The sequence below is a fragment of the Schistocerca serialis genome, chromosome 4, assembly GCF_023864345.2.
Source record: "Schistocerca serialis cubense isolate TAMUIC-IGC-003099 chromosome 4, iqSchSeri2.2, whole genome shotgun sequence".
NCBI classification, from domain to species: domain Eukaryota; kingdom Metazoa; phylum Arthropoda; class Insecta; order Orthoptera; family Acrididae; genus Schistocerca; species Schistocerca serialis.
The window spans coordinates 601,604,057-601,628,075 of NC_064641.1; the positions used below are offsets into that span (position 1 = coordinate 601,604,057).

The following is a 24,019-nucleotide window of genomic DNA, read 5'->3' on the forward strand; positions in this document are numbered from 1 at the left end:
ATAAAAAATAATGATTTTTATTTGTGTTGGCTGTCCTACAAACTTTATTTCAACAGTCACTGTTTACTCTAGAACCAATGCCTGCTCTTGATAAAATTTATGGTCCAAGATACTGAAGAGTTCTGTTAAATACATAAATAAAAATAACTCACACACACCTACTTAAAATTGAGGACTATGAGAAATACGGGCCCATATTTGTAATGCAACATGCTGTGACATACATGCCATTGTCTGTGTTTCCCCATATGCCTCGCTTGAAGTAGAGGTGGATGTTTAATGTATTAATAATGCAAAAAATTATATATTAATATGTAAGTTATGGGATGAAAGATTGATAAGCTTCATAAATATACTCTGTTTTGCTACTTCTGTGAAAGAAAGACAAAGAAACAGGGACATGAAAATGATTATGTGACTGATTTTAACTAGCTAGGTATATGAATATCCCAAACTATGGAACAGAAAAAAGATTAGAGTAAATTCATCTAGACATGGTTTCCTGAATCACGAAGACAAAGATCCCGTATTTTTGTGCTATTCTCAAAATTCTGCCATTACGTGTTCACATGAAGCAAGGGTATTTGTAAGCATTCCAGATTTAATTATGTCTACCATCCAGCCTTGTTGAATAGGATACCCTTCCAAGACAGTGCTACGTGCAGACCTGCAGTTGACATCGGACTGTATTGTTTCTCTGTAGCACGTTCATATGTTTATTTAATGACAGAAGTATCCATCTCTGTTCAGGCACATCTGAAGATCCCAATACATCACATTCAATAAACTAACCAATCTCTGGTAGAAATGAAATCTGTGTTCATTGTGTGTACTGAGTGAGCAATTGATGTGACAAGGCATAATTCCACTAAGTCACGTACTAAAAGTTCAGAAGATACAACTACCCTGTAAAAGTTATGAATGTAGTTCGAAAAAGTATCTAACATTATAGCAACTAATGTCCCTGTATTAGTGCCAATTAAAGACAATTTCAATAATTTTACAAACTTACCCTCAACACATTGATAGTGGATCTATCATCAGCATCACGGCTCTTTTTTTTATGGCTTGTCATATCGTCTTCAGCATCTGAGACTTCCATTTCTTCATCAGCTCGCTCGTTCAACACTTCTTCCAGCTGGACAGCTTTGATTTCCTGTTCAAATTAACAGAACTGTTTTAGCATACACTGCGAAGTGTTTGCTTCTCCAATCATTTTGCTGCAATCATATTGAACTATTTTATTATTTACAGTGAAAAGAAAGATAAGTTACACAACTCATACATCTACCTGCTCTGCAATATTTTCAATTCTATGGTCTGCTGTGACATCCTTTGTTCCCTACAGTCCACCTACTAAAATTGGTAGTTTTTTTCTCCTATAATCTCAAAGAAGCAGCGACACATTACATTTTTGTGTCTGACAATAATAAAGAGTTTTACTGTTATTGTTTTACCTAAAATGGGAGTCATACGTCAACAATGATCATGTGCAGCCATATCAGATAACTGATCCCCCAGAAACTTGAATACCAGATCATAATAATCAATGATGCAAACAAGGCAATATGACACACATTTGTTGGTCTTTTGTTGAACAACTATTCCATTATGGCAAATATTTTAAAGGACGCTGATTGTTGCCTTCTAGTAGGAACTAACCCAATGCTCACCCGAAATAACACTGGAACAAATCTCTGATAGGCTGACACTGTTTCAAACAAAGTGTACCCCTATCAGAGACTTCCCATGCAAAAGAAACCTCTGGCTCTTTATACTCATGTGTTCATTTCACTTATGATATAATGTAAATCAAATGGATATGGCCATCAAAACCTGTTGCTTCCTTTATGCCCATGAACTAATTTGCAAATAGCACAAAAAGTTTACAAAGTGTGTAATGTATGGGATAGAATTATTTTCTTGAGTTCAAGCACTACTTTTCCCTTACAATTCAGAATATAACATGCAGGTATCCAAGGGTGCATTACTAGTGCTGTAATTTTTGTAAGAACAGATGTTCTGCTGGGTATTGTTTTGTTATGTTGGAGACCATCTCAGAAGGCGCACAGCAATGGGTCCACACTACTGTCATGGCAAGTCAATTACTGGTGCCTGCAGTCCTTCCACAGAAATCCACCACGATATTACCAGGGACAAAAGATGATAGGAACAGAATTCTTTGAGACTTTCAACTCTTCTAATCCATTGCACAGCTGTTAGTTTACAGCAAACACAGTAAGTGGTGCACTTTTGGATGTTCGGGTGTGTTGTTGATTCCATTTTTATGCCCTATATTGCGATGATCAACACAGTCTTCTTCTTCAGATGCTGCGGGCTGTGTTGTTTTGTGTATTCACTTCCTCAGCTCACAGCACCTTAAACAGACTACAGGTTCAGTCATCGAAATACTGTGCATGAAAATGGAATCAGCAACTCAGCTGAACACCTGAAAGCACATCATTAACCAATCATGCCAAGAAAACTTGAGAGATCAAAGCACAGTCAACTTATGAGAGTTGATGCCAGCAGATTCTTACCTAGTCACCACTCATAATACTGATATGTCATAGCCAGACTTCCCTTTACTTACAGTGTACCTCTTCATAACATTACAAACATTTAAGAGATTTTGGGCTTAGTGCCATTGCCAATATATAGTCAACCATGCAGAATGAACAATAAGTGGAGTTGTGTAGGAGTTCTTATATTTCACAAAGTGAAAATGTGGCACAGAACCTCTCACACACAAAAATGAAAGTCAAAATGGATATCTCTACACGATCAGTATCACAGATCATTTTGTCAAATCCACTATGTTTGTGCCACAATGAGGTACAGTTACAGCTCACAAGATACCCACCAAAAGTAATCAATACCACACTGTTGCTCACTCACTCCCAAAACCTGTCTCAGATGGTAGTGCAAATACAGATGGTAGTGAGCTGAATGGCAACACATCTTTGTTTTGAATGCATCGAATTGCATTTTCTTGTAACAAAACGATTGCACACATATTAACACCTCCTTGGTAAAGAGTATGTGTTATGTGGATCCAACAGCACACGCGCACACACACACACACACACACACACACAAAACCAAGAAAGAGGGGGAAAAGGAGGGGGGGGGGGGCCTCCAGGAAAATAACAAAATATGAGTGCTGTGTCGTACGAACAAGACACAGCCAGAGCAAAAGCACCACAGGTGCAAAGATGCAAGCTGATGGCACTGCCATAGAGACTCACCACTTGCGTGAGTTGCACCAACACCCCGGGCATCACCGAGGATGAAGATATCAGCTTTGCCTCGGCCGATTGCCGTTAGAGTACAATTTGCTTATGACTGGATGACAACAGACATAAGCCTACTCGCAAGGTAGAAGAGCAGCTCTTGCCTGCTTGGTTATAGATCATTGTCCAGGGCTGACTTATACGGGGAACATCATTTAGTGAATTCTTACAAATGGACAGACAGTTGTAAATTGTATTTGCTGTGTACTGTGAAGTGCACCTATGATTATTTTCACTTAGCCATTGAGGGCCTTGTTTGTATTATATATTGCATTCAGTGTTGCATACTTCATTAATCGACAAGTCACGAAGATAATTAAACTTTTTTTGTGTGACTTTGTTACTAATTTGTTGGGGTACTGTAGAACCTTCGTTCTCCTATACTGTTACCTGACCCTGGGGCATAGCTGTGTAACACTGGCAGGAAGAAATTGTCTTAGCAGTGTACTGCACCAGAAACCGATTCAGGAACTCTGAAACTCAGCCTACCGTAACAACAGTGGCAGCTTGGCCTCTACAGCAGTAGCAATGAGGCCTTTACAAAACTGGCGATGAGGGTTTACAAAACTGGCAATGAGGGTTTACAAAACTGGCAATGAGGGTTTACAAAACTGGCAATGAGGGTTTACAAAACTGGCAATGAGGGTTTACAAAACTGGCAATGAGGGTTTACAAAACTGGCAATGAGGGTTTACAAAACTGGCAATGAGGGTTTACAAAACTGGCAAGGAGGGTTTACAAAACTGGCAATGAGGGTTTAAGAAAGTGACAGTAATAATTAGAGGTTGTCAAAGTTTGCTGCACTTGTGTTTTGAGATTATATACACCTATTTCCCCTGAAACCATCCATAATTCCCCTGCTAGGCATAATCTATCTTTATTGCCAAACAATTATAAGAAGCCGCTTTGATCCAATTTTCCAGCAATGTAACAACTGTTAATCTTTTTTTAAAGTTATAAAGCAGTGTAATTTGGCAATTTTCATTATTTCTTCATGCTTCTATTACTGCTTTCATTTACAAGATTAGAAATGTCCATACAGTCAACAAAATGATCCTCTAGAGAAATTAAGAGCCACTCAAACTGAAAATATCTCTTATTATGTCACTCACTGTGACATTACCTTTTACACCATAAATCCAGTGTACAAATACCTTTATATCTGTCAACTGTACAAAAACATTTTAAATAACAGCATATTTGCTGATAAGAGATCATATAGTTTCGAAACAGCATAACAATTCCGCCACTTGTTAACAAACATGGCTGATTGCAAGCAAAACTTTGGAGAAAATCTCTTACCTTCGCTTCTTATTACCACTTAAATGCATGCAGAGAGAACATGAGCACTTCACAATTACTTATACAATGATCACACTGCATACAACAAACTCACCTGTTTAATATTTTGTCATAGTACTTATATCATTACTTACTGTGAGTGAAGTGGAATCCTTTAACATACTATAGATTTCCCAACAATGACTTACGCATTTGCTATCTTTAAAAGAACTGATGTAACAACTTTTTTAGAACTTGCATTTTACATTAAAAATGAAGCAGATGCTTGAAAAAGTGCAAAACCCAATAAGACTGACAGACAGATGCACAGTTTCTTAAGATGCACATTTTGCAAGAACACAGCAATATAAACGTTTCCTGCAGGTGCTATTCTCAGCTTAATGAGACATTCATTCTTCAGAGATATCTTATGTAAATATATAAGTTGCTGTTAAGAACCATCCACTGAGGAAAAAGCTAAATGGGAAAGGCCTTCAGAAGATTATTTTTATTAATTTACTGACAGACTGAAATAACTGTCCGAAACTGCATCAGTACAGATTTCTGGTGACCACAAAGATGGTTTGTTTATAGGAATATGGTTGGGAAGGGGAAGGTTTTTGGAAATATAAAATATCTATTACTGGGCACAGCATACATTTGGACATGGCAAAAGAACAAAAAATAAACTTTCCACACATAATGGACAACCAACAGCACATGCATTTCATTACACTTAATACCACATTTACTACTACTCACAGAACCATCTTACAAGTAGGGAATTCAATTACAATGGACAAGAACTAGGAAACTGGGCCATTATCCTGTTTGAGGAATCTTTCCGGCATTTATCTTGGATGATTCGGTAAAGTCCCAAAAACCTAAATCAGCATGACAACAAGGAATGCAAAGCACAGCTCTGATTGAGAGTAAAAACCTTTTCCTTGTTGGCAAACCTATCCAATTCTTCAAAAAGAAACATTTCTTTTATAGGAAGAGCCCCTATCTGAAAGAATTAAAGCCCTGATAGGGACAGTGTGATTTCACTGAGTGGAATGCATGAAATAAAATGCACAGTGTTCAAGATTTTAAAATTACTTCAAGCAGGGAAATGTGAAACGACAGAAGAATGGCAACCAGTGGAGGAATCTGAGCTCAGACATTACTAGGAAAGAACCTACCCTCACTTTATAGAGAACTGTTTTATTTTGTGTCACACTGATATGTATACAAGGTATGGCTCACAAACATGGAGTGAGTAATTGAAAGATAAATAAATGATTACATGTTGTACTGACAATATGTAACCCCTCTGCTACAGCAAATCTTTTCATGACAAAAATGAGACACTAATTCCAATATCACAACTGTGGTTGTAACATATACTCCATTACAAACTGAGAGGAGAGCCCTTTTTAACCAGCAGTGATTAAGAGGACTAACCAGGGTAGATTCCAATGTCTCATCCATACATTCATGTCATGCAGTTGTTAGTGTCCGTTGTTGTTGTTGTGGTCTTCAGTCCTGAGACTGGTTTGATGCAGCTCTTCAAGCTACTCTATCCTGTGCAAGCTTCTTCATCTCCCAGTACCTACTGCAACCTACATCCTTCACAATCTGATTAGTGTATTCATCTCTTGGTCTCCCTCTACGATTTTTACCCTCCACGCTGCCCTCCAATACTAAATTGGTGATCCCTTGATGCCTCAGAACATGTCCTACCAACCGATCCCTCCTTCTAGTCAAGTTGTGCCACAAATTTCTCTTCTCCCCAATTCTGTTCAATACCTCCTCATTAGTTATGTGATCTACCCATCTAATTTTCAGCATCCTTCTGTAGCACCACATTTCGAAAGCTTCTATTCTCTTCTTGTCCAAACTATTTATCGTCCATGTTTCTCTTCCATACAAATACAGGGTTATTACAAATGATTGAAGCAATTTCACAGCTCTACAATAACTTTATTATTTGAGATATTTTCACAATGCTTTGCACACACATACAAAAACTCAAAAAGTTTTTTTAGGCATTCACAAATGTTCGATATGTGCCCCTTTAGTGATTCGGCAGACATCAAGCCGATAATCAAGTTCCTCCCACACTCGGCGCAGCATGTCCCCATCAATGAGTTCGAAAGCACCGTTGATGTGAGCTCACAGTTCTGGCACGTTTCTTGGTAGAGGAGGTTTAAACACTGAATCTTTCACATAACCCCACAGAAAGAAATCGCATGGGGTTAAGTCTGGAGAGCGTGGAGGCCATGACATTAATTGCTGATCATGATCTCCACCACGACCGATCCATCGGTTTTCCCATCTCCTGTTTAAGAAATGCCGAACATCATGATGGAAGTGCGGTGGAGCACCATCCTGTTGAAAGATGAAGTCGGCGCTGTCGGTCTCCAGTTGTCGCATGAGCCAATTTCCCAGCATGTCCAGATACACATGTCCTGTAACCTTTTTTTTTTTTTTTTTTCAGAAGAAAAAGGGGCCGTCAACTTTAAACTGTGAGATTGCACAAAACACATAAACTTTTGGTGAATTGCGAATTTGCTGCACAAATGCGAGGATTCTCTACCGCCCAGATTCCCACATTGTGTCTGTTCACTTCACCATTAAGAAAAAATGTTGCTTCATCACTGAAAACAAATTTCGCACTGAACGCATCCTCTTCCATGAGCTGTTGTAACCACGCCGAAAATTCAAAGCGTTTGACTTTGTCATCGGGTGTCAGGGCTTGTAGCAATTGTAAACGGTAAGGCTTCTGCTTTAGCCTTTTCCGTAAGATTTTCCAAACTGTCGGCTGTGGTACGTTTAGCTCCCTGCTTGCTTTATTTGTCGACTTCCCCGGGCTACGCGTGAAACTTGCCCGCACGCGTTCAACTGTTTCTTTGCTCACTGCAGGCCGACCCGTTGATTTCCCCTTACAGAGGCATCCAGAAGCTTTAAACTGTGCATACCATCGCCGAATGGAGTTAGCAGTTGGTGGATCTTTGTTGAACTTCGTCCTGAAGTGTCGTTGCACTGTTATGACTGACTGATGTGAGTGCATTTCAAGCACGACATACGCTTTCTCGGCTCCTGTCACCATTTTGTCTCACTGCGCTCTCGAGCGCTCTGGCGGCAGAAACCTGAAGTGCGGCTTCAGCCGAACAAAACTTTATGAGTTTTTCTACGTATCTGTAGTGTGTCATGACCATATGTCAATGAATGGAGCTACAGTGAATTTATGAAATTGCTTCAATCATTTGTAATAGCCCTGTACTTTCAGAAACAACTTCCTGACACTTAAATCTATACTCGATGTTACCCAATTTCTCTTCTTCAGAAACGCTTTCCTTGCCATTGCCAGTCTACATTTTATATCCTCTCTATTTCGACCATCATGAGTTATTTTGCTCCCCACATAGCAAAACTCCTTTACTACTTTAAGGGTCTCTTTTACTACTTTAAGTGTCTCCTTTACTACTTTAAGTGTCTCATTTCCTAATCTAATTCCCTCAGCATCCCCTGACTTAATTCGACTACATTCCCTTATTCTCGTTTTGCTTCTGTTGATGTTCATCTTATATCCTCCTTTCAAGACACTATCCATTCCGTTCAACTGCTCTTCCAAGTCCTTTGCTGTCTCTGACAGAATTACAATGTCATCGGCGAACCTCAAAGTTTATATTTCTTCTCCACGGACTTTAATACCTACTCCGAATTTTTCTTTTGTTTCCTTCACTGCTTGCTTAATATACAGATTGAATAACATCGGGGAGAGTCTACAACCCTGTCTCACTCCCTTCCCAACCATTGCTTCCCTTTCGTGTCCCTCGACCCTTATAACTGCCATCTGGTTTCTATACAAATTGTAAATAGCCTTTCATTCCCTGTATTTTACCCCTGCCACCTTCAGAATTTGAAAGAGAGTATTCCAGTCAAAATTGTCAAAAGCTTTCTCCGAGTCTACAAATGCTAGAAACGTAGGTTTGCCTTTCCTTAATCTAGCTTCTAAGGTAAGTCGTAGGGTCAGTATTGCCTCACGTGTTCCAATATTTCTATGGAATCCAAACTGATCTTCCCCGAGGTTGGTTTCTACTAGTTTTTCCATTCGTCTGTAAAGAATTCGCGTTAGTATTTTGCAGGTTAGTGTCCATATGTTAATCAAATAACCAACTTGACAGCTCATAGGTAACAAGTATGGATAGGCAGCTCACCAACTTGCACTGCACAGAAGATGAGTCAGTGAATGTAATCCTCTAATCTACACTTGTATTACAAGGAAATGTCAAATGAAAACCGAATACCAGCCACAATGGGACTATGGACCTGGCTCCATTCAAAAGTAATAACCACAGGTGTTAAGACATTTTCCCCACTGCGAGACAAGATGCTCAATTCCTGTTTCACAGAATGGGGTCAGCCACTGACAGATCCGTAACTGTACCCACTATTGCAATTCCTTGTCTGATGGAAGAGATGTCCACATGTCTTTCTTCAGTTCACCAAAGATGTAAAAATCACATGCTGAAAAATCTGTGCTGTATGAAAGATGTTGCAGTGTTTCCCAACCAAATTGCTGAACGCTGCCTTTCTCTGATTGGCAGTGTGGGGGGTGGGCATTGTCGTGCAACGGAATGATTCCAGCCAACAGCATTGCTGGGCATTATGACTTTATCACACATCACAGTTTCTGCAAAGTGTCTTCATAGCACTGCACACTGATTGTGACTCCAAGCTCCTTGAATTCGATGACCAGAGGGCTCCTGCAGTCAAAGGAGGTGGTCATCATGACTTTACCAGAACTTGTGTGAAAAGCTTTGGATTTCTTTCTCTTTCACGCTGGAGGTGTCGGATTTTTCCACTGGTGGCTTTGCCATTTGCCTATGGGCTATTCAAATGCTGTCATATGGACTCACCCTGTTGCACGATAATGCCCGCCCCTATAATGGATGGCAATATCCTCCGTACATCAGGAATCTTTCACTATGTAATTTTCACATCTTTGGTAACCTGAAGAAAGACATGGGTGAACATCAGCTTCAGCTGGACAGGGAAGAGCATGAGTGGCTGTGCTTGTAGATCCATCAGTGGCCAACTGTGTTCTATGAAACAGGAATCCATCATCTCGTCTCCCAGTGGGATAAATGTCTTAATGTGTGTGGCGTTTACTTTTGAACGGAAACATTCCATGGTCCCATTGTGGCAAGTGTTCAGTTTTCATTTGACTGTCCCAAACGTATGAAGACAGACTTACTACCAAATACAATATTGACACTTTGGAGACGGGCCACTTAGAAGAAGTGGGCCTATAAAATTGGTCACTTATGCTGTTTTTTACTGGCACTTATTTAATCAATGTATCTTCAGAAGTAATACACACTAAAAAAAGGGCTAAGCTTCAAGATTTATTTTTCAGATTTACTTTAATTCTTTGAGAGATTACAATTTTAACATAATGATGACAGAAAGTATAATTATCCTCCAAAGAATAAAGTTCGAGGAGTGTTATTGAGCAATTTCTTCCTCCTGAACATATAAAATTTCTTGCTCGCTGAACAAATCTGACATATTTGTAACAGGATTACAACAAAACGCAAAATCTAATCAGTACACTCAAGAAATTACATCAATGCAATCATATTGGCTCAGCCATTCATGACAACAGCTGTTCCATTCACTAATGTTTCTTTCGAAATAATTCTAGGAACTGACAACAAAAGGCAGCACCAGTCAGGGGCAGGTCACGAGATGTCTGTACATTGTTCTCATATAAAATGAGCCCAGTTTCCAAGCTATAGGTGGCTCGCACACAGAGAAAATCACTGTCCAACCTACATTCGAGTATGGTCTTTTAACACAAAAGTTATGGCCCGAGCTATGCTTGGGTTTGGTCTGCAAAGTGTTAACTTCACAGTTCTGCTGACACAAGATCAGCACACAAACTGGCCATGTTGATTCCAGGCTGTGAAATTCAGAAGCACTTTGACCTGTGCTGGACCAAGACTGCCACAAGTATAGCTCTGCTGAGATTTGCCACTGTCCACAATTTCAATAAACTCGTGCAAGCTGCTTCATCTCCCAGTACCTACTGCAACCTACATCTTTCTGCATCTGTTTAGTGTATTCATCTCTTGGTCTCCCTCCATGCTTATTGCCATATGTGAGTTCCTGCTAAATCAGTTTTCTGGCTCAGATAAAATAATGTTGATAGTAGTGGACTACAGTAACTCAGCAAAGGCTTCAGACCATGGGATGCAACCAGCAGCTTCTGGCCCAAGACTTTGCTTTTGCCAAGTAAACAAAACTATGAATCTACAAATCCAACTGCTTAAGAAAAGGATGGAGTGTGACACCATCATAATGAAGATCCATCTATATACACGCTTCAAATTGTAGTGTTTATACTGGTATTGGTATTCTGACAAGTTTTTCACCATATATAAATCCTTTAACACCCTTTGACATTCCCAGAATGATGCCACATCATACAAGAAAAGATCTAGAAGGAGACCATAGGTTGGTAGTAGCAAATATATGTGGAAAAGACCTGCCAGACTCGATAACAAAAGAATCACAAAAAATAAAAGTTGGTATCTGACTGAATCAAGCACACATTTAGGGAAAATGTCCACAAGATGTTGCTAAGGCAAGAACTACAATTTTCGATGAAGAATGGACATTCTGAAGAGGGTTGTGGTATGTATGGCAGATACAGTATGTGGACAAAAGCACCAAATACGAGGAACTAAAGAAACACAATCATGGAATGAGAATACTGAAATGCATATCAAGGATAAGAACTGTGCAAAATGGCCCTGTACCAAGCCACACCATGGGAGGAGACCAAGTTCATTAGAGGAGAAGCTGTCAGTGCAAAGGCAGAAAAAAAATTACAGGTCAAATACTTCACCCACAAAGTCTTTCATGATGCACATATTGTATCAAATGTTTTCAGCATACCTGCCATACTACGAACTTCTCTATGAAAATCCAAGCTTTTGGCAGTATCCACCACTGTCATCATCAGGAAAGCAACTAGCTCTCAAAAAAGTAATAGATTCTTACAGATGTAGTTGCCCCCAGTGCTACAAGGCATTAGATTGGTGACACATCTCTCGCAACATTTTTGTTTCAGTCGCGTGTAAAATTTCTGAAACACACACTAATTTCCACAGCCTCTTCTGCAATTGAGTCCCAGCAGTTTGAAGTGTGAGCTAGAAACTGTCTGCTCAAACAAGTTTTATCATTTATTTCTTAGGCTGTGTTTGGCAACGGTAGATTTTTTTATTTATCTGCACTTTATTTCCCCCTGATGTTTCTTACTGCACTGAGAAACAATATGAATAGACTGTCCCACACAGCTACTGACACATTCATATTGTAAACACCTGATACTCTGTGGTCATGACTATCCTTCTTAGGCAGCCAAAAGACGTATTTTGATATAATGGAGATCACACTTCTGTGAGTGATAAACTATGCAATTCTGGTAGTGTAAGGGCAGATAGCTTTGCCTGGTTGGAAGCAAAGGAACTGATAAATACAGTGAATAATGACAGAATCAGATTAATTAAGTGTATAAATGATCAAATCTCTTAGAAAGATCAGGCATCAGTGGCTGTACAGAGTTCTAAACTGAGTTTGGAAAGAAAGTGCTGATAACAGGCAGATATAATGCCATTATTTAAAATATGTGACAGAAAGAAATGCACTAACTACAGGGGTGTGCTCTTGTTATCTCACATAATAAAAAATCTATGACTCCATCCTTCGGAACAAAATAAGAAAATATGCTGATTTTACACTTGGGGAGGAACAACATGGTTTTATACCTCACAGGTCAACTATTGCTCTCATCTTTGTCACTACTCTATGAGACATACTGGGGGAAAATACAAACACTTATAACTGCTTGTTAGACATTGAGAAGTCCTATAACCATACAAATGCAGACACATTTAGGAATGTCTTAGGTTTGAAAAATGGGATTATAAGATGCACACGGTACAAAATTTCGAGTACTTGGGTAGTGTTGTTTCCTCAGACAACATACATGAAGAGATTGGCAACAGAATATTAAAATCCTTTCCATTACATCACGTGGTACTTCACATACTTTAAAACGGAACATTTCGATAAGCCTGTAAGAGCAATTTGTACTGATAGTACAGGTCATCTGTGGTAGTTCAGGATGACAGCTGCAATGGTAGCTGCAATAAATGTGTACATAGCTGTTGCCGTAGACGAAGAGACATGAAGGCTTATTTACTGATCACATAAGAATTTACTGCAATGTGTTCATCATGGTACAACGCAAATGGAAGAGAGATGGTACAATATAAAATTTAATAACAAGTTATACTGTAAATGTAAATGTTAGCTATGTTCGTGTCTATATGTACACTATGTGATCAAAAGTATCCGGACATCTGGCTGAAAATGATTTACAAGTTCGTGGCACCCTCCATCGGCAATGCTGGAATTCGATATGGTGTCGGCCTCCCTCAGCCTTTACCGCTTTCACTCTCACAGGCACATGTTCAGTCAGTTGCTGGAAGGTTTTCATGGAGTCCTGCAGTGAGGAGAGGTATCAATGTCAGTTGGTGAGGCCTGGCATGAAGTCGGTGTTCGAAAATGTATCAAAGGTGTTCTGTAGGATTCAGATCAGGACTCTGTGCAGGCCAGTCCATTATAGAGATGTTATTGCCATGTAACCACACCGCCACAGGCTGTGCATTATGAACAGGTGCTCGATCGTGTTGAAAGATGCAGTCCCCATCCCCGAATTGCTCTTCAACAGTGGGAAGCAAGAAGGTGCTTAAAATATCAATGTAGGCCTGTGCTGTAATAGTTCCACATAAAAGAACAAGGGGAGCAAGCCCCCTCCACGAAAAACATGACCACATCATAACACTACTGCCTCCGCATTTTACTGTTGGCATTACACATGCTGGCAGACGACGTTCACCGGGCATTCCCCATACCCATATCCTGCCATCGGATTGCCACACTGTGTACCATGATTCGTCACTCCACACAATGTTTTTCCACTGATCAAGCGTCCAATGTTTACACTCCCTACTCCAAGCGAGGTGTCGTTTGGCACTTATCAGCGTGATATGTGGCTTATGAGCAGCAGCTCGACCATGAAATCCAAGTTTTCTCACCTCCTGCCTAACTGTCATCGTACTTGCAGTGAGTCCTGGTGCTGTTTGGAATTCCTGTGTGATGGTCTGGACAGATGTCTGCCTGTTACACATTACAAGCTTCTTCAACTGGCGGCGACCTCTGTCAGTCAACAGACTTTTGTACTGTATGTGTCCCTCAATGTTTCCCCTTCACTACCACATCGGAAACAGTGGACCCAGGGATGTCTAGAAGTGATGAAATCTCACGTTAAGATGTGTTACATAAGTGACAACCAATCACATGACCATATTCGAAGTCCACGAGTTCCGCGGGGCGCCCCATTCTGTTCTCTAACGATGTATAATGACTAAGGTCGCTGATATGGAGTACCTGGCAGTAGGTGGCAGCACAATGCACCTAATATGAAAAACGTATGTTATAGGGGTGTCTGGATACTTTTGATTACATAGTGTATATGCCAGCTGCTAGTGGAGCAGTCATCCTGAAACATGACGTTGGCGTGTAGTATTGGTACAAACTGATACAGGTACTGCACTGATGGACTCTCATTTAAGACTTATACATGTTCCATATGAAATTATATATTTTATAAAAATTATGTATTTTATAAACTTTTGTAATGTTATCAGATGATGACAATTTTGACTGTTAAGTAAAAGTTCAAAAAGCACACTGTTGTTTCAAAAAACATTACATGTAAAATTATTAATTTGTTATAGTTCCCTGGATATTAACAAATTCTGTATTTTGTCTGGTAATGACCTGGTTATCTATCAGTGTAGATTTACTACAATTAAAAATACAATGCATATTAAATTGCTAGTTACAGGTGGTTATGATAAAGTTGTCTATCACAAATGATTTTCACAGATATGCTAACTCCATTCATGAAAATATGACCACAATGGATAATTTAGATAATGATAATTTGACTTCTTGATTTAGAATCAACCCCTGTGTTTCCATTTATCTAACTAATTTTACAGAAAAAATGACCCACTCATGTCCATGGCACACTTGAAAATTTACCATGTAATTCTGATATACTGATAAAGAATTATTAAATTTTGGAAATACTTTGCAAAATTAGTTGTTCACAGATTTTTGCATTTGCAACGCTAACCGTCAGTACCACAAAAAAATCCCAGGACACTGTCTAATGTAACCATAGGCTTTCAGGACAATGCTAGCTGCTCCAAAACACTCTTAAGCAGTTTATAAGGAAATCAAAATTTAGTGCAGAAATGTTCTGGTATCATACACCAGAAAAAAGTTTGCATAAAATTATGAAAGAAGTTTATGATGCAATAAAACAATAAATTATCTTCATGTTTATTTCTGACTTCAAAAGTTATGACAGTCTATTAACATTAAGTGGAGGAGTGTCATGAAATGAACTCATTAGGAGTGCAGCACATTGTTAGTTATACACCACACATTTAAGTAAATATTTTACTAAAAATTACAGAAAGCACAAACATTGCGACTGTCACTTCAAATACAGATGCACCAAGTTCATATCAGGTACTCTGAATATGGTTAAGTCATGAGGTATGAATAAGGCAGTGATATTTTTAGTATATTTTTAGTGGCACCAGGTATGTTATCTTTCCACTGACAGTGGTTAAGAAAACTTGCAATTTCCATGAAATGATACTTATAAAATGTGACTGAAGTAAGCTGCCAGAGCCTTTTGCAAGTTACACTGCTGTCTAAACAAATGTCCAAAAAATTAAATCAGTTGAGAACCACTGTTCCAACACTTGTAAGAACACAGAAAACTAGACACATTTCACTAACTTATGACTAATTCTTGTTGTGTGTGGAAGACATTCCACACTGCAAACTCAAGATATTTTTTCTTAAATGCTTCAGTGAATACAGAAAGTAATGCATAGGTTACATGATTCATAGCATCTTGAGTGATATTTATCCTATTTTTATACTATAAAGCTTTACAAAAAGACTGAGTTAGTGAGTACGTGTGTGTGTGTGTGTGTGTGTGTGTGTGTGTGTGTGTGTGTGAGAGAGAGAGAGAGAGAGAGAGAGAGAGAGAGAGAATTGTAAACATATGCAGGAAAGTGAGAGTGAGAAGTATACTGTATTACTTCTTGGATTTCACATTTTGTGAAGATGCTGCTTGCTGACTACTAGGCAGTTTACTAGTTGCTCATGATATGAATTTATTTATGCCCCTTGAAATTTCAAACTAAATATCATGAGAAGAGAAGTTGAAATAAATGTACACCCCTTCTCCCTGCAAACAAACATTTGGTTAACAGTAACTTTACAGTCTTCTTCTTCTGCTCTCTCTCTCTCTCTCTCTCTCTCTCTCTCTCTCTCTCTCTCTCCCCCCCCCTTTTATTATGATGGTGTTGCATCTCAACACCTGTCTCAGTCACAGTGTGTAAGGAAGAATGTAAGGCCAATGTGAAAGAGTGACAAAATGGAGTGATTACTATTTGGCATATCAAAAATCGTCCAGCGAGTCAAGTGGCAGATTTTACAAGCATACTTCTGTGTTTGTTCTTGGAGTTTATCAGCAACCACAAACATTCAGATCTATGGAAAATTCAGAATGTAGCTGCAACTGAAAAATCATCATAATGGACTAACACATATGGCTTAGTCCGGAGAGGATTAGAACTGTGGAATGTCAATTCTCTGCCTTCTAGACCTGATTCCATTTGAATATTTCCACTGAAATTGCATAATACTTTCTTTCTCAGGAAAGTTCCAGGTCTTTTTTATTTATTTCCGAGTTTGCAATACTAAAAAGGAATAGATGTTGTTTTTATGTTACATGGCATGTGTGCTTCCTTGAAATGGCCTTGGCAATATTTCCACACAAACTCACTAGGTGGCATGGCTGTGTTTAACAAAACACTTTTTGGGTTCTTGGGACATTAATTATGATGACACAATGAATGCTGATTGTGACCAGAGTGAACATTAAATTCTGCATTAAGCTCAGGAAAATCCCTAGTAAAATGTGGACAATGATTAAGCAAGCATATGTAGGCAAGGCACATTCAAGAAATCATGTTTTTGGTGGCACAAAAGGTTTTGTGAAGGCAGAGATCCATTGCAAGATGATTGCAGAGCTGGTCACCCGTCTGCAGCAAATGCAGATGCAAACGAGCAGTGCGTAAGCTAGTTATAGCAAGAAACCCCATCATGTAACTGTACGTGCAATATCAGAAGAACTTAATTTGAATCATGATGTGTTTCATAAGATTTCATACAAAGATTTATGGAAATGGAAACTTAATACAAAACTTGTCCCTCACACACCAACAGATGAACAGAAGAGGAAAGACGAAGAATTTTTGCTGAACTACTGGATAGAGCCAGACATGACCCCATATTTCTGTCAAAGATTACTGCTGGAGATGGAAGTTGGTGCTACCAGTACGACCTCGTACAAAGCATCAAAGTGGTGCATGGCAGAGTCCTGGATCATCAGCCTCGGAAAAATTCAAACGACAACCTTCGAGAACACAGACAATGTTGACTGCATTCTTTGGTGGTAAAGGATTAGTTCGCCATGAGTATGTTCCTCCAGGGCAAAAAGTGAACCAAATTCTTTGCAGCGAAGTCCTGAAATGTTTGTGACAAGCATTTCAACAGTGCCGTCCTGATTTGTGGCATTCCCAGGACTAGTTCTTACCGCACGATATTGCATGACCCAACGCTGCTTTATCTGTTACCAAGTATCTGGCCAGACATTCTATTACTGCCATCCTGCATTTACCATATTCGCCTGACCTCCCGGCTTGCAATTTTTTCTTGTTTCAACAAATGAAAAGGCAACATACAAGAAAGGTTCATCAAGATATCACAGACATCCAATAGGCTGCGAAAAATGGGCTTACAAGCATTGTAGCTGAAAATTTCCCTGCTTGCTTCCAAGATCTCTAGAAATGTTTACAACTGTGTGTAGATAGTTAAGGGGATTTCTGTGATAGGAGCTAGGATCATTGCTCAGCAAGTGCAATTTTCTTTGAGAAAGGGGGGGGGAAAAAAAAAAAAAAAAAAAAAAAAAAAAAAAAAAAAAAAAAACCACACGCCTGTCCTGGAACTTTTCTCACAAAGGGAGTATGTTACTTCTAAGATGCATGTAATAGAACCTTACACACTCCTGACTGTAAGGTTGCCCAATTACAGTGCGTGATGAGACACCTACAGTGGTCCATCAAGGACTGACAATATGTTATAAAACCAGACAAACCACATTTCTGGCTACATATGAAAAAAGTGTGCCAGCCTTTTCAATGTAGACATGAGGATGTCTTCTGGTAAGAGTGCAAGCAAAAAGCAGCACAAGATAAAGAAGGCTCTGTGATATTCCATGGACACTTTAACCAAGTGGAAATTGTTCTATGGTTGAAGTGACTTGTATCTAGAAACAGAACAGCTACCTCAAAGTGTTGAACAATTGGACTATGGTATTATCAGCTCTGTTTTCTAAAATGACAAGTCTTCACATCCATTGGTTTAAAAGTTTGACTGTGTGACAGGACGAACTCCACCCTTAGTTGGGTAGGAAAGACCCAGTCAGCCACACTTGGAAAATAATTTGGGCTGCTTGTGACTCTGCACCAAATGGCTCTCCTGTGTATGTTTTTGTGGAGAGAATAGTTGTACACTGACATCTTCCACATAAGACAGTGTAGATCTTTTAACAGTTTTTGAAGCTGTTTTCAAAGTTTTTGAAGGTGTAATATCCAATCAGGAGGTAAATGACTAAGTTTTTGTTGAATGTATTCAGATTCCTTTGGCCATTTATTCTTAATAGGTAATTCTATAACTATCACAAAAAACTGGAAAGACCTATTTCATTTTTATGATAAGTGGCCCTTTCCTTAACAATCCACGTCTCACTAGGAATGCTTGGCACTCAGGGCAGATATCTTGAGCAGACTGTAACTATAGAATACAGGAGAGTGTCTAAGGGTCTTGTGATGTCAATCAAGGATGAAAGAAAAAATGAGGTTATGTAATGTTGGATCCTGATATGATGGACATCATTTAAAAGCATTACTCAGGTTACCTACAGTTTACCTGAAGTAATACTGTAATGTGTGCTGTCCAAGGATTCTATTAGGTAATAAGAGAGAGAGAGTTATAAATTATTATGGGGAGATCCGTCTGCCTGACTGGAGACAAAGACATCATAAAAATCCACTTCTGCCCATGACTGGTGGCGTACATATTGGCTAAAAAATCACCACTAGTCTAGTTTCTCTCTGTCTTCTAAAATGTCATTGTTTTCCCTGGTAGTAAGTGATATGTGTAACAAGGTTGTTAAGATTTACTGATCATTTTAATATACAAGAAGACAATCAAATACAAACCAGAATTTTTGTTTCATGAAACTTTTGCTTCCAATGATTGTTTTCGTATTGCTTATTTAGTCACAATAGCAATGCCAGAGCTAGAGGTAACTTCATCTGTTGCGCAACGCATTATAATCAAGTTTCTCACAACAGAAGGCATAAAACCATCCAAAATTTTGAAGAGACTTGCCACACAGTTCAGGGAAAGCACCCTGGGAGAAGTGTATGTATGGCACAAACAGTTTTTGTGATGACAAGAAATAGCTGAGAATGCAGCTCACTGATGTTACCCTAGCATCAGCATGACTGAGGAGAATATTCACATTTTTAATCAGCTTATTTCAGACTATCACCAAATAACAGTAGCTGAAATCACTATGAGGTTGGCATAAGATACTTAAGTGCTCAGATGTCTGCAAAGTGGGTCCCAATGCTCAACCACACATAGTAAAAATTTAGGAATTGTTCTGGACCACATTAGAACATTCTCTCCCTGCAGTATGGATTTTCATTTGTTTGGGCTACTAAAGGAAGCAAGCAGCAGAGACATATTTGATGATAAGCGTGCTTTCTAAATGCTCGTGGGTAACTGGCTGCTGTCACAGTCACATTCAGTTTACAAAAGCAGGACCAAGAAACAACCTATCTGCTGGTAAAAATTTATATCCCATTCAAGAGGCTATATAGAAAAATAAGCTTGTGTATATGAATTCTTCTGAAGGTTAAATAAATTAAAAAAAAATTTCTAGTTCGTATCTGATTCGCCCTCCACCCCCTTCCCACTCCTAGCAAAAATGGAAATGTCGTGTGGCTAGGGCCTCCCGTCGGGTAGACCGTTCGCCTGGTGCAGGTCTTTCGATTTGACGCCACTTCGGCGACCTGCGTGTCGATGGGGATGAAATGATGATGATTAGGACAACACAACACCCAGTCCCTGAGCGGAGAAAATTTCCGACCCAGCCGGGAATCGAACCCGGGCCCTTAGGATTGACAGTCTGTCACGCTGACCACTCAGCTACCGGGGCGGACCCACTCCTAGCAATACTACAGTACTAGAATGCCTTATCTCTTTGACCTCCTCCCCCCCCCCCCCCCCCAAGGTCACAGCATATATTTCCAGTAAGTATGGTTAAAACTGTTCCAGGTACTCTAGATTTACGCTAACATGTCACCCCACTTATCCACTACCCTTGTCCCTTCCCTACAAGTGCTAGCAAGTGTACAACATCACAATTCCTTTTTTTTCCTGCAAATAGGAAGTCTTACTCATAAAATGTTTGGTTGACACTGCTCAGGCATTGCAGAGTTAGCCATACATGTCACTGCTTTCACTGCTTTTCCAGCCCCCCCCCCCCCCCTGTCCTCCCGATCTCCACAAACAGGGATACTCAGAGTCCTACTTTCACAACATGTCTCCTTTCTCCCTAGAAATTAAGTCACTAACCAAGTTGGTGTAAAAATGGTCGAAGCTTCCCAGAGTTATGGCTTACATGGCACCCCTTCCTAAAGCCACCCCCCTCCACACACATAGGCTTAAATGTCATTGGAACTGTCACCAATCAGCATAGCAGCTCGAAGAACTATGGGGTGTACACACACTTGTATGCACCAACCCCCTCCAAAATACACACACACACACACACACACACACACACACACAAAACAAAATGAAGCTGAAATGATCTACAAATGACCTCCAAAATACACACACACACACACACACACACACACACACACACACACACACACAACAAAATGAAGCTGAAATGATCTACAAATGACCTAATATGGCACTTACTCTGGAATCCGGGAAATTTCAAAACGTGTAAGTATCAATGTCTGAATATTTTCCACACTTTTCACTGTCAATTGTTACAAATAATTCAAATGCATTAAATGAAATAAATGCTGAACAAATGTGTAGCCTGGCACCAAACTTTAATCACAACTAATGCTCTCACAACTGTGTGGATGAGTTCTCACTGAGCACCAGTAAAAACCTTGCAGGGAATTTGTGCAAAATTATACACTCAATATAAAATTTCTCAAAATATACCCACCTTTCACAGGAAGTATAACAACCTCAAGATGCTTTTACAATATTTTCTTACCAATTTGCTGATGATTTTCTTTTGCAACATGTCTCGCTACCATACAGAACACATATTCTGGAATTTAAACATAATTCAGTCGGTGTTTCAGTAACATGACGTACCATAGTGTCATGTGAAAAAGGAAGAAAAACTCACCTGATGAATGAATTAGCTAAAGAATACATCATCCAGTATATGACAACTTTAACAATGCTAGAACTTCTAATTTGGTTCAGTTCCATATATTTAATTTGAAAACCATGAAAACTAAATGTCTGTAATAGTGTCACTGGAGCCTTACCAGGATAGATATCAACACTAACTCAAGAAAGTTATATATATGCAGAGTTGAGACACACAATTTCTATAGGCTTTTGACTTTCAGTTACTGACTATACTCGCTCATTCTTCTGTTACAAAGTTAATAAACTTTATTTAACTGTTAATCAACAGAGTTACGTTATCAAAATGCACATTAGATATTTTTACTCCAGAAGAGACATAGTGACTGAGGAACGGAGAAAATAGATTTTAAATTCATCACATATTACACAAGATTGATTTTCTAGTTTTCAGTATTTAGGATTGTAGTCAGATCTAGTCATAACAATACAACAGAAATTGGTCAGACAACCCTATGACTGTCTTCAGATGGTGGAAGTGATGTTAAGATCGTCTACTGAAATAAAGAAGCAATTCTCTGGCCAGATCCAACTACAATCCAAAAATGGCATCATTCAAGAATCATCTTCTACTGATTCTTAAAGTGATACTTCAGTTGTTTTCTTCTGCAGTCATCTCACATCACTACCATGTGAGTGAGGCAAACTCAAAATAGATTTCAATTACTTCTGATTGGCATATTTTATATTTATATATTTTTGCTATAAGACAGTATTCAAGCAACAACTAAAATTTCCATGGAAAAGCAAAGGGAACTAATGTAACTGAGGTATAGGATAAAATTGGCATGTTACTGCTTCAACCTCTCTGACAAGCACATACAGACAAACAAGCTACGAACATTATACATACCGCTGTTTGTTTCTTCCACATCTCTATGTTCTTTCTCTGGGCTTTGGTGAAATGGTCCCAAACCTTCTTGTGACTGGCTGCCGAGAAAACTCTCTCGATCTGACCGACTGACCCATGAGAAGAGACAAGCACAGTTATAACAAATGACATGAGCCTTCTGGATCCAGGCCTTCATGTTTTCCAGAAGGCAGTGCAACCACACAAGCATTTCAGCAATGTAGAGGCTCATTTTCATCTGAATATTTTCTGGTGTTCTTAGGTAAAACAAGTAAAATAGTAATGTGGTGGTACTCATTTCATAATAATGTAAGAATTTCAAGATAATGTACAGCAACAATAGGGAAAAATGTGAGCATATTGGAAATTATGAAGACACACTTTAGAGCATAAAATAAAGTATTAAACTGCAACAGTATATATCAGTAATCAGGAGAAAAAAGAAAATTCTAGAGCCTCTACACTGGATGAGTGTCTGAGTGATGCACAAAAAATATCTGTATATATACATGTACTGTACCACACCACAGCAACACAGTTGCTTGTAGAAGATCCCCTTCCTTGGATGTCCACATACACAGCATGCCCTTGTACCCATTTTACTGACAGTATATTGACTAAACATTATCATCTGGGAATGATTACTTACCCACATCTTGCTGTAACTGAAAAGTGATCATTCCTTGAAAACAGTCATCATGGAAATATGAATAATATGTTTAAAATTAAGTTACCAAAACTGTTCCACTTGCAAACCTTGAATATATCACTCCAGTGAGAATTACGATAGCACAGTGTATATAAATAAAGTACTAATTATAAATGGTAGGTGGTCTGCAGGTCTGAATGTGTAACCACATTTGTGATACATTTAAAGTCAGAACATGAATACATAACATATAACAAAAGAAATAAACTCGTAAGTTGTTTGTATGTGGCTTACTATCATGAGAAAATAGGTACAGTAGTCTGCCCATATCACAGCTGAAACAGTAATCTTTCCAACACTACAAGACACAAAAAAACTATTGTACTTAGCTTTTAGAACAAAACTAAATTCCTTGAAAGCTAGTAGAAAAAATGTGATACAGAAGGAGCGGACAGTAAATAATGTAACTAACAGAAATATAAACTAACTTGTGACTAATTAAATACCCATTTAATGGAGATTTTCCCAACAGTTAAAGAACCTATATCTATTTTGCACATTATGTGCTAGACTGCTTGTGCCTTACTTGCTACTATAATTAAAAATGCCCTTTTGATAATTCTGCACATTTTTATTTTCTTGTGCAAATTTTAAAACTGACAAGAAATGTAAGCGAAACATATCCAAGGGAATAAAGGAGAAACTGCCTTAATCACTGCTAACACTTGGTTTGAAAATCATAAATGAAGATTGTATGAGGGATGTTCAATAAGTAATGCAACATATTTCTTTCTGTAAGCAGGTTGGTTTTATTCAGTATTCCAAAACCCTATATTATTCCCCACTCTTTTGGCTACAATGTAATCCCCATTCAATGCAACAGCCTTATGCCATCTTACTGGGAAGGCCTGTATGCCCACATGGGGCATGGTACCATCTTCCTGGTCGACATTGGAGTCAACATCTTGCTGCAGTCATAACCTCCCAATCATTCATTCATGTACTACTTCCTGCAGAATGTATCCTTCATTGGACCAAACAGACGGAAGTCAGAAGGTGCGAGACTGGGGCCATAGGGTGGACGAGGAAGAACAGTCCAATGAAGTTTTGCGAGCTCCATTCAGGTGCGCAGACTTGTGTGAGACCTTGTGTTGTCATGGGGAAGGAAAATTTCATTTGCATTTTTGTGGC

At 38.9% G+C, this 24,019-nt stretch overlaps 1 protein-coding gene across 1 annotated transcript in view; it reads right to left on the minus strand.

Moving 5' to 3' along the window:
- The window catches only part of LOC126475381 (ecto-NOX disulfide-thiol exchanger 2), a 220,303-nt gene that overhangs the window by 77,914 nt on the left and 118,370 nt on the right, over positions 1-24,019 (minus strand). The window contains exons 8-9 of the mRNA XM_050103206.1: positions 22,183-22,289; positions 1,013-1,156 (exon numbers count right to left, since the gene is read on the minus strand). Coding sequence (XP_049959163.1) covers positions 1,013-1,156; positions 22,183-22,289 — 251 coding nt within the window. The remainder of the gene's footprint in view (positions 1-1,012; positions 1,157-22,182; positions 22,290-24,019) is intronic.